The sequence below is a fragment of the Dipodomys ordii genome, unplaced genomic scaffold (genome assembly GCF_000151885.1).
Source record: "Dipodomys ordii isolate 6190 unplaced genomic scaffold, Dord_2.0 Scaffold36, whole genome shotgun sequence".
Taxonomy (NCBI): domain Eukaryota; kingdom Metazoa; phylum Chordata; class Mammalia; order Rodentia; family Heteromyidae; genus Dipodomys; species Dipodomys ordii.
The window spans coordinates 4003001-4015007 of record NW_012267252.1 but is presented as its reverse complement, the minus strand read 5'-3'; the positions used below and the strand labels follow the sequence as shown (position 1 = coordinate 4015007).

Genomic DNA, 12007 nt, shown 5'->3' with positions numbered 1-12007 from the left:
TGAAGCCCTGGGTTTGATTCCTCACTACCACATAAACAGAAAAAGCCAAAAGTGGCCCTGTGGCTCAAGGGGTAGAGCACTAGGCTTGAGCAAAAAGAAGCGTGGGGACAGTGCCCAGACCCTGAGTTCAAGCCCCAGGATTGGCACAAAAGAAAAAAAAAAGCAATGAAGTACTCACTTCACATGTTCACAGTGGTGGCCTGGAGGGATCCCTCACTACGGGCTTGCTATTTTTATTTCACATGCTAATCTTTGCCTGTTGTTGGGTGCAAACACTTGTCTGTGCTTCCAGTTTTATTATTTGTAGAAGATCCCCAAATTCCAACCAAAGGATCAGACTCTCCCAAGCCTCGGGTACAGGTTCTAAAGGTGAGTGCACCAGGATGAAATTGCTCCCTGGCTTCTAATGGATGCCATCGCTGCAGAGCCTGCCCAGTGACTGAGAGTTGTTGTCTTCGTAAAGGCACGCTGATCAGTGAAACTGACCTGGCGGGCAGAACCCCGCCACTTTTGGTTAGCATCCCAGTGCTAGTGGGCGGGGCAGAACCCAAGTTACTCTTCGGGAGGGAAGGAAGCTGCATTCACCCTCCTAGTTAACCAGTGTCTGGGGGAGTGGGAAGACAGTGCAGTTGGCAGTGATGTTCGCCTGCGAGGCTTCCTTACTGTTCCCTGGACAATTTTGCCCGTGTCCAATCATTCACTGTGCGTCAGGGTGCAATTCCCGGACATTCACCCAACCTCTACCGGCAAACAAAGTCCTTTGCGTCTTCCTGAGAGAAACCTCTCGAGCGCCATCGAACCGGGGGATGAGTGGTAAGGTACACCGGCCCAAGGAAGAAAAGCCAAGAAGGAGAAAAGGAGGGGAGGGGAGCAAGGAGCTGGCGGCTGAGGGAACAGCAGATTGCTCCGAGCCAATGGCAACGGCAAGACGAGGTGGCACCAAATTCCCTTTGGCCAATGACAAGACAGAGTTTACAGGAGCCTTATTAGCATTTCCCCAGAGGCCAGGGCTGGAGCAGCGCGGTTTTGGTGTTTGCAGCATCCCGGCCGGGTGGCTCTCGTCTCAGTTTTCTGTCCCCTCCCATCTCCCGCCCTCACCTCCACGCGGGGCTGCCTGAGCCTTGTGCACTTTGTACCCTACTGGCAACGGATAAAAAGAGCCTGAGGAAATACGGGACGCATCCACCCCTTACCAGCTCTACCCTTTAAAGATCTCAGCCCCGGGAGATCCGAGCACGGCAGAAGCACTCTGCACACCTCTCCGAGAAGGGCTCGGGGCGCAGCTCCAGCGATCGCCTGGTAGCCGCGGGCTCCGAGATCCCCCTTCCGTCTCGGCCTGGGAGCGCGATCGCCGCCGCGGAGAGCCAGGATGCCGGCGCACATGCTGCAAGAGGTGAGCTTCCAGAATCGCGGGGCCCGCCGCGTCCGGACGGGGGCTGGGCGCTAGGCTGGCTGCTCGTATGGGGAGAGAATTCTAACCTCCGAGCTAACTTGGTCGTCTTCGCTCGCATTGTACGGCCCTCGCTCGGGGGAGGCGGCTGTACTTTAGGCTGGTATCTCCCCAATTTTTGTTGAGCTTTGAACAAAGTGAGAGACCCAGGCGTGAGGAACCTTTGTGCCTACGTGGGGGGGTCCTTTGTGTAATGCTAGGAGGGCGAGTTTTATGTTGAGTTTTGCCAAAAATCTCCTCCTAGTTTTCTGGAAATTTTCCGTGTTTTGTTTTGTTTGGTGTTTGCCAGTCCTGGGACTTGAACTCAAGCCGTGGGTGCTGTCCCTAAACTCTTTCCCCTCCCCCTTCTCAGGGCTAGCGCCACTGCTCCACTTCTGGCTTTTTGCTGGTTAATTGGAGATGAGAGTCTGACTTCACTGACCAGGCTGGCTTCCAACTGTAATCCTCAGATCTCAGCCTCCCGAGCAGCTAGGATTACAAGTGTGAGCTACCAGCCCCCAGCATTCTCCTGTTCCATTTCTAAGTACACTGGGAGAATCTGTGGCTTTACTGTGTATCCTTCCCCCCGTGGCAGTACAGAAGGAAGTACCCCCTTCTGCCTTCCTAATTCTGCACTCCTTTTCCTTACAGATCTCCAGCTCCTACACCACCACCACTACCATCACAGCGCCTCCATCTGGGGGCCTGAAGAATGGAAAACAAAACTTCGAAAAGACTCTCCGGGACTTGGGAGATGACATCCGCCCTGAAATGAAAGAGGACATCCATGACCCCACCTACCAGGATGAGGTGGGCCCCGCACCGAAGCTTGAGTATGTGTGGAGAAACATCATCCTCATGGCTCTGCTGCACCTGGGAGCCCTGTATGGGATCACCCTGGTTCCTGGCTGCAAGGCCTACACCTGGCTCTGGGGTAAGCAGCTTCCTTCATCGTGAACCAGTGCCCAGGTTTTTCCCTGCTCTTTAATGAGGTGTGGTCCCACACAGGGCAGTGTCCTCTATTTGACCAAGTTCTCTTGACAGGATTAAGTAAAGAGTTTAGTGGGATTATGATTCAGTTGTGGGGGTCCCTTCACATGGGAACCCATGCCAGAGCTGGGGCTTCATAAACTACATGGAGCCCAGTCAGATAACAGCAAGGGGACTGGATATAAAGAAGCATGCCTGTAGTCTCAAGAAAGAGGAGGAAGAGGAATATCAAGGCTACATAACCTGCTCAAGATCAATGTGGGGTACATAGCAGGATCTTGCCCACTTCCCTTACCCTTTACCCCCCCCCAAATAAAAAGGGAAGAAATAAGGCTCAGGAAGAGTGTTGACTGAAAAGGGAAGAATAGTAAAGGGTAGTCCATAAAACTTTTGGGATCTGACCTTCTGGCCAGAACTACCTGGAGGAAGATGAACAAGGGTCCTGTTTAGCCCAAGGGTGCAGATGTATGGCTCTACTAGCCCAAGTGGGTCTACAAATGGAAGTTTTCTGGAGCAGTTTCAAATATGGGCTCTTTTCCTCTGTCTTTTGGAAGGTACTAGTGCAGAAGGGCTGATCTGAGAGTTCTGCTCCCTCCAGATTTGTCTTGGAAGTCTTTTCCAAGTACCAAGTGGGGACACTTGTCAGAATTAGGAAGATGATGTTCCTTATGCTAGTTATGTGTTACTCCCAGCATTCCTCTTCCTCTTGACGTGGCTATTTACAGTGCTTTCTGGGTCTTACTGACTCTAGAAGAGCCCTATGACAGGGCTGGGTACAAAACCCATCCTACCTACTTCTTAGGACAAAGTTATAGTATGTTGCTAAAAATAGTGTTGACAGTAACTGTCCTTCCACTGGGAAGTGGAAGGAGATGAGTTTAAGTGATTCGAGCCTTCCCTTTGATAAACTAAGAGGTGTGGGTAGAACAAATCTTCATCACATTAAGGGATCAAAAAGCCTGTGATGGGAGCTAGAAATGTGGCTTAGTGATAAGAGTGCTTGCCTAGCATGCATGAGGCCTGGGGTTCCATTCCTCAGTACCACATTAACAGAAAAAGCCGGAAGCCAGGATGACTCAAGTGGAAGAGTGCTATCCTTGAGCAAAAGAAGCTCAAGGACAGTGCCCAGCCCTGAGTTCAAGCCTCAGGACTGGCAAAAAACAAAAAAGCCTGTGATGGTGGCTCATACCTGTAATCCTATCTTCCAGCCCCAGAAGACAAATCCTAGAGACTCTTCTCTCTAGTTAACCAGCAAAAGGTCCAAATTGAAGGTGTGGCTCAAGTGGTATAGCGCCAGCCAGCCTTAGGCAAAACAAAAAACTAAGGGGCAGGGAGTAGTCCTGAGTTCAAATCCCAGAACCAACAGGGGAAAAAAAAATATGGGATCAAGTGTGTTTTAGAAGCCAATATACCAGAGCCAATTAAAATGTGAAACAAATGTGTGGTTTTTCCATGATTCTCAACTAAGAGCTTCTCCTTTACTTGAAGCAAAATTCCTTCCTTTCTCTGACTGAAGGACTGTGGCTCCGCTGTGCTCCATGTTTAGGTGCCACCAAATACTACATGTGGGAAGAAAACTTCACTCACCACATGGCCAAAGGCAGCAAATCACCTTGGGATTCAGTCCCAGCTCAGAGAAAATATAGCCAAAACTTTGCTGGGGCAGATGTGGACTCTGACTCCCCTGGTGATAGTAAAGAAAGAACAGGATAATGTGTAGGAGGAAGGGAAGGAGACTATTTGGAAACTTTTATCTTGGTTCAGCAGAACATAGGACAAATAGTTACAATGCATGGTATTGCTTATGGAACTAAAATCTGTAAGCACTGAGGAGCCATTGTTTCAAGCTGCTCCTAAAGTGAGACTTTGTATTTTTTTTGGGGGGGGGTAACTTTCTGCAAAGGCCTGGGCTCCTGCCTCCTAGAGCTGCCAATCAGAAAGTAAAGTCTATTTGTAGTACCTTTTCCATCTTACATCTCAGGTTCTGGCAGCTACTATGCCTGCAGGCATGTTGCAAGATAATACTCAGCTGTCAATGTTGAGTACCTCCCAACATTTGTTTAGAATTAGTATTGACTGGGCTAACAAAAGGATGGGGCAAAGGAGAGACAATAAGAACTGAGCACAAATCATGGGTAGTGGATAGTAGAGCTAGATCAGAAACTCCTTATTGACAGAAAAACCTAGCTTCTGTGGTTCTTTTTCTTTCTTTTTTTTTTTTTTTTTTGGTCAGTCATGGGGCTTGAACTCAGCCTAGGTACGTCCCTCGGCTCTTCAGCTCAAAGGGAGTGCTCTACCACTTGGCACCACTTCCCGTTTTCTGGTTTATTGGAGATAAGAGTCTCAGAGTTTCCTCCCCCGGCTGGCTTTGAACCGTGCTCTTCAGATCTCAGCCTCCTGAGTAGCTAGGATTATAGGCATGAGCCACCAGTGCCCGGCTGGTTCCAGTTTTTCTATTGTGACTCTGGACACTATGGTATCAGGAGAGTGTCTGTGACATGTTTCCCCTGGTGGAACTTGCCTTTGACTCCCCCTTTGTCTTCTCCTGCAGCATATCTTTGCTATGTATACAGTGCCCTGGGCATCACAGCAGGGGCTCATCGCCTGTGGAGCCACCGGACCTACAAAGCACGGCTGCCTCTGAGGCTCTTCCTCATCATTGCCAACACCATGGCATTCCAGGTGAGCAGCTGTCTCTATTCTATGATGGATGGCATTGGCATCCAGAGAGGAGCCTCAGCAGAGCAACCTTTCTAGTTTCAAAGTATTGGTGTCCATCAAGCCTGGGATACTTCATAGTCATTGAGAAGGGAAACAGTAAATAAGAATAGCTTACAAAGCATAGGGTTATTTGTGATCCCAAGGTCCCAGTTACCATACAGTCTGTGGTCCTTTAACCTAATGGGACATAGCACATACACAAGGGGGTGACTGGTTTCCTGGATGGACAGTGGACATTAAACTCATGCTTTGAAGTAACTTTTTAAGAATTTCTAAGATCTTAAGGATGGAATGTGATGTGGGACAGACTCAGGAAGTCTATTGATAATAACATATTTGCATACCGCTGGCTATGTCCTGGGTACTGTGCTAAGTGGTTGACATAGATTAACTCGTTAATCCTCACAACCATCTTAGGTGCTGTAATTAGCCCCCTTTTACATATGAGGGAAGCAAACCACAAAAAGGTTGGATGGACATCCCTTATCCAGTCTGGAGTTGCCTGTTCTGGCTAAGTCAACCATAGAATGGTATATAACATGCTGACAGGAATTGGGGATAGGGGACTGTCATGCTTGTCACATGAGGCTTCAGCTTGGAGCAAGAGGGAAATAGTAAACCAACTTACGTTCCCTGTTTCTTGTTACTATCTGAGGTTCTTAGCACATGTGTGTGATCATCTCTACTCTGGCTACTTGTTCCTTGAGGCCCATAAGGTCCTTGTGAGGCAGAGGGAAAGAAGAGACATAGGTACATTACTGTAATGCTAGACAGAATCCCAGACAAATACAGAGAGCCTTGGTATTTGGTTGGCAAGCTACTACTTGTGAAGGCATTAGGATAGAGCTTGCTGCACCTTTATCCATAGAATAGCACCCTAGGATTTTGCTGCCTCATATTCTTTTTGTCCAAGGACTGGGCACTCCATAAGGATCCTATCTCACATTCCTTGCTTGAAGCTTGTCTTGTTCTTTACTAATGATATTCCCTGAGTGCTGTGACTTTCTCCCTACCATATATATAACCAAGAATAGTAGTTCTATACCTGTGCTCTGGGATTAGAAGTTGACTTTCTACATAAGCATCAGGAAAAGTGCTCATGAGAGAGCAGCCCCCTAAACCTCTTTTGTAGCTAAAAACTTGAGGACTGTGAAGTTGGGCTGAGAGCTCTGGGCCCTTGCAGACATCTGGACACTCCAATCCTCTCTAGTGGGCATCTCTAAGGTCTAGTTTTCCCTTCTGTCCCATCCAGAATGACGTGTATGAATGGGCCCGAGATCACCGCGCCCACCACAAGTTCTCAGAGACTCATGCTGATCCTCACAATTCTCGCCGTGGCTTTTTCTTCTCTCACGTGGGTTGGCTGCTTGTGCGCAAACACCCAGCTGTCAAAGAGAAGGGTGGTTTGCTGGATATGTCTGACCTCAAAGCTGAGAAACTGGTGATGTTCCAGAGGAGGTGAGTGAAGGACGATGGTTCTGGGAATGTGGGGTTTGGGCTCTACTTTCTCCTCTTAGAACTTATAAAATAATAGCTAAGTGGTATCTTTGTAAGTTCAAAGCATTAAACAAAATTCAAATGTTACTTCCTATATAAGCTATCTTATTAAAAGCAATTAAATGCCACAAATGTTTACCAACCTAGGATATTCATAATTGAAAAATGAATTCAGCCAGTCCTTGCCTTTAATGGAATTTTTAGCTTAGAGGGGGTTGGAGGGATAATGTAAATACCCAACTGACCATGAAGCAAAGCAGTATTCTACTGCTTATACACCATGAGATGGGTTAATGGGAACCTAAAGGAGGGATTTATTTGCAAAGAAGCATCAGCAGCCACTCAGAAATAGAGCCTGTTCCAAGTTTGGGTGAGCAGAGATGGGTAAAACAGAGTAAACTAAACTTCAAACATGTTTCTGAACCATAGTCTCTCTGCTTGAGGCATGTGACAGGAGGAAGGACTCCAATAACAATCTGATGCCCTTCCTGTGGGGTCCCAGGCACAGACCTAGGATTAGTTCATTTGGCATAGGAACCCACTAAAGGATTCTCCAGCACCATGTGTCACAGTCAGGTATGCTGTAGAGAGATAACTATTAGGACAGGTATCCTTGAGCCAAAAGGTGAGAGGCAAGGATACAAGTTAAAAACATAGGTGATAACTGGGAGGAGCTAACAAGTTAGGCAAGAAATGTACCCACTAGGCCTGGGAAGGTGGCTCAGTGGTAGAGCGCTTGCCTTGCATGCATGAGGCCCTGAGTTTGATTCCTCAGCACCACATAAGCAGAAAGAAAAAAATAGCCTGAAGTGGTGCTGTGGCTCAAATGGTAGAGTGCTAGCCTTGAGCTGAAGAGCTAAGGGACAGCGCCTAGGCCCAGAGTTCAGACACCACGACTGGACCCCCCCCAAAATAAAGGAAATGTGCCCACTACCTTACTTACATAACCGTAACCCCTTTGTACATCATCTTGACAATAAAATTAAAACAGGGAAAAAGAAATGTAGGTGATAAGTATCATTGAGCCAAAAGGTCATAGGCAGGGATGCAAGTTAGAAATACAAGGTAGCAGTGACAGGAATGAGAAGTAATTGGCTGCAAGGAATATCAGTAACATCAAAGCTGAAGCTGTGACTGCTAACCAATTTCTCTGGAATGTGGACGGCCTGGTCTATATGAAAATGAAGAGAAGAACAAGGGCTTACATAAGGACAGAGACATATCTGGTAAAGGCTACTGCACATGCTTCCTTTTAACACATCTACACTGACTCATCTAAATAACTGCTCAAGAGACTGCATTCTCTCCTGCTGACTTTTGCCCCCAGTGATTGCATATTGTAGGGAAAAAGACAGCCCTGTCCAGTGAAACTGGACAATCCAGATATGTGTATGAGTCCTTTTCCCAAAACTACGTGTGTGGTCTCTCATGTAGGTACTACAAGCCTGGTCTCCTGTTGATGTGCTTCATCTTGCCCACCCTGGTGCCCTGGTATTGTTGGGGTGAAACTTTTAAACACAGTTTGTTTGTTGGCACTTTCCTGCGATATGCCGTCGTGCTCAATGCCACCTGGCTGGTGAACAGTGCTGCCCACCTCTATGGATACCGCCCATATGACAAGAACATTGAGTCTCGAGAGAATATCTTGGTTTCACTGGGAGCTGTGGGTAAGTTGGCAGTGAAAAGCAAGACCACATCTACTTGTCTGCTGATAAGGGTATTTGGCTAGAATCTAGAAGAACTGGAATGGGCTGGTTTTATAAGCATTGTGTAGCTCAGATTTTCTATAAGAAAAACTAAGTGGTGACATATTGGGAAACTTAGGAGAATCAAGTCTTGTGGAAAGGGTAAAAAATCATTCTACTTTACATTTTAAGTTGTGAAACAACTTAAGTTTCCAAATGTTCTTTCAAAGATACTTATAACAGAAGTTTCTGCCCTGTGAAGTGATGTTGACTTCCCCACAAAATCAGTTCCTATTGCCAAGTCAAAGAAAATTGGGTTCTACCAAGTTTTCTGCTTCTCCCTGTCCTTCCAAGTGAATATAGACTTGGACTAAGGCTTCAAGTTAGTTTGCACTGTGCAAACCTAGTGGCTTCTTTACATCAGTTGTCAGAACTTTGATTTTTTTCAATGACACCTAAGCAACCACCCTGTTCACAGGTCTGTGCTCAGTCATTACATAACACTCATTTTCTTCCTATTAATATATATTTTTTTCTGCATAATCTCATCCGGATCACTTTTTTTTTGGGGGGGGGTCCGGTCGTGGGGCCTGAACTCTGGGCCTGGGTGCTGTCCCTCAGCTCTTCAGCTCAAGGCTAGTGCTCTACCACTGCAGCCACAACACCACTTCCAGCTTTTTTTTTTTCTGCTTATGTGGTGCTGAGGAATCGAACCCAGGGCCTCACGCATGCAAGGCAAGTGCTCTACCACTGAGCCACCTTCCCAGCCCTCATCCAGGTCACTTTTTTGTTTTGTTTTGGTCAGTTGTAGGGCTTGAACTTAGGAATGAGCACTGTCCTTCAACTTTTTTCTGCTTAAGGCTAGTGCTCTATCACTTAGAGCCACAGTGCTACTTCTTGAAGTCATTTTTTTTTCCCAGTCCTGGGGCTTGAACTTAGGGTCTGGATGCTGTCCCTGAGCTTTTTTTTTGTTCAAGGCTAGCACTCTACCACTTGAGCCACAGAGCCATTTCTAGGTTTTTCTGTGGTGCTGAGGAATCGAACCCAGGGCTTCAAGCATGCTCTACTACTATACCACATTCCCAGCTCCCTAAATCACATTTTTTAATGCCTTAAAGCTTTTTTCCCTCTATTTCTTTGACTTCCACAGCTTTTCTCACTCTTTTCAAGGACCTTCCTCCCTTTTGTATGTTCTTTATGTTTGAAATAAACCACCTTGCTATACAAATATGAGGATTAAAAAAAAATAGGAATAACCACATCTGCAAACCTGTTCTCCCCTCATGTTTTTTGCTCTTCTGTAGTTATTTCCAGACATTCTAATCTTTTGGCTGCTTAAATGACTTCTCCCACAGTCACATACTTACTCATTGTCTCTGTAACAAAGCTGACCTTCCTCTGGAGCATTCCTGGGGTGTCTTTGCTGCCTTAGTTGCTACCCATTGGCCTCCTGCTTGTCCTTGTCTATGTGTGTATATGTAATTCATTTGAAATCAGACACCTATAGGCCTGGTGAATGCTCACTCAGTCTGGCTGTGAAATGAAAGCCGTGGGGAAGTTAGCAGTACTTTTGTCAGTACTCTTGGCATTATTCCAACTGCTTTGCTCAGTTCAAGCATGCACAATTCAGGGTACAGAGGGAGGACCACCTTGAGAAATACCAGATGTCATTTTGTTATCAGGATCTCCTCTTGTTATTTATGTTGGTCCTACTCTGAATTTATAAGAATCATTACTAGTACTAGAATTTACTTAGGACGTGCCGTCAAGAAACTAGAAAATGCTTTACCCTCTACAGAAATTATGATGAATGCAGAATTTGTGTCCTTGTGTCTATCAAACTATCCAGCCTAATTCTATGAGTCTTATTTTGTCACCACCTCTCCTATCCCAGGGTTAAACCTGAGGGGGGAATTCTAGCCCTTTTCTTTGTTGTTGTTGTTAATAAGGAAGCAACTTTATTGAGAAGGTTCCTACACTGACCAGCCAGGACCGCAGCACAGGCTCAGGAGCCTGATACTGCAACCCTCAGCGGGCTTCTAGCCCTTTTTTACTTTTGGCCACTGCCCTCTTTTCCATTGGTATCTCTCAGCCTTACAGAGACTACCATTTCAATGAGGAAGGTGTGCTGCTTACTCAACTTCGTAAAAAGCATAACCACAGTTCTTTAGAAACCCCTTCTTCCTACCTCATTCTCATCCAAATGCACATGAAAAGTATTTCCTAAAGCTCTGGTGTTTTTTAGTATAAAATCTTCCAAACAGAATCAATTTCTCTCTTATCCTCTGAGAGAAACTTCCTCTGCAAAGCCATGTATTGTATAACCAGGACCCTTCAGTTCATTGCTTAAGATGCCTCTGAAAGAATCTTATTTACTTCAGTGTAGAAGACATTGGATTTGCCATGTACTCAGTAACAGCAGGTTTCTCTGAGGTCTGAGGTACTTACTAGACAAGAGGTATTATACAAAGATGGGAAAAAGCAATCCCCTAAGCTCCCTAATTTCTCTTTGCTTCTCTTCCAGGTGAGGGCTTCCACAATTACCACCACACCTTCCCCTATGATTACTCTGCCAGTGAGTACCGCTGGCACATCAACCTCACCACATTTTTCATCGATTGCATGGCTGCCCTTGGACTGGCTTATGATCGGAAGAAGGTATCCAAGGCTGCCGTCTTGGCCAGGATTAAAAGAACTGGAGATGGAAGCCATAAGAGTAGCTGAGTTTGGGATTGTCCAGGTTTCTATTCCAAAGCCAGCTGGGCAGTTTAATTAACTACTGAGTAATGTTACCAGGATACTAAAGATGACCTTAATCTGTTCTGGTACACTATTCTTTTTAAATGGAAAGTTTTGATAATTTTTTTGAGGTGACATGTATTTTAATTAGCTAGAGTTAACAATTCTACAACACATACTTTCAGAAATGTTGTACCTGATAAAGGAATACAATTTTATTTGTGAATTTTTAAAAATGAATAAATTTGAACATGATAAAAAATATCAAAAGCCAACAAATTTCACATTATGATGCTGAGCTGATCTACTAATTCCTTCTATTTGCAGTACATTTTGATGTATTTCTAACAACTTTCTTTCTTCATTGTCCTCTAAGCAAACTACGGTTCAATCATTAGTCTGTTTTCCTTCCAAAGCCTAGACAACTTTTGTGGTATCTGATATGTTGAACTTTGTCCCAGATAAGTCTTTGTTTGACTTTCTTCCTTCCTTTCTTCTCTTTTCCTTTCTTTTCTTTTCTTTTTTGCCAGTCCTGGGGCTTGAACTCGGGGCCTGGGCACTGCTTCTGAGCTCCTTTTGCCCAAGGCTAGCACCCTACTACTTGAGTCACAGTGCATTCGAGCTTTTTTCTTTCTTTCTTTCTTTCTTTCCAGTCTTGGGGCTTGAGCTCAGGGCCTGAGCCTCTCTGTGCTCAAGGCTAGCACTCTACCACTTGAGCCACAATGCCACTTCCAGCTTTTTCTGTGTATGTGGTACTGAGGAATTGAACCCAGGGCTTCGTGCATGCTAGGCAAGCTCTTTACCACTAATCCCCAGGCACCACTTCTAAAGACGTAGATAACAAGATCTCATCCTTAGAGAGATGAAACTTTTGGGGTGATTAGACCCAGTTACCTACCTAGCAAAGACATCAAGTCCCTCTAAACAGCTGGTTTTCTTTTTCTCC

General features: G+C 45.7%; 1 protein-coding gene across 1 annotated transcript; it reads left to right on the top strand.

Annotated features, from left to right (window-relative positions):
* Positions 1-1025: 1025 nt before the first annotated feature.
* LOC105986778 (acyl-CoA desaturase 1) lies at positions 1026-11298 on the top strand. Its single transcript, XM_013017877.1, has 6 exons — positions 1026-1393; positions 2081-2363; positions 4971-5101; positions 6393-6598; positions 8072-8304; positions 10847-11298. Exons 1-6 carry the CDS (start codon positions 1370-1372, stop codon positions 11044-11046), a joined length of 1077 nt encoding a protein of 358 aa, XP_012873331.1. The 5' UTR covers positions 1026-1369; the 3' UTR covers positions 11047-11298.
* Positions 11299-12007: the final 709 nt, after the last annotated feature.

Coding starts and splice junctions, on each gene's coding strand:
- LOC105986778 (XM_013017877.1), top strand. CDS start 1,370: ATGCCGGCGCACATGCTGCAAGAG. Junction 1,394..2,080: donor CGGCGCACATGCTGCAAGAG/GTGAGCTTCCAG, acceptor TTTTCCTTACAG/ATCTCCAGCTCCTACACCAC. Junction 5,102..6,392: donor CCAACACCATGGCATTCCAG/GTGAGCAGCTGT, acceptor TGTCCCATCCAG/AATGACGTGTATGAATGGGC.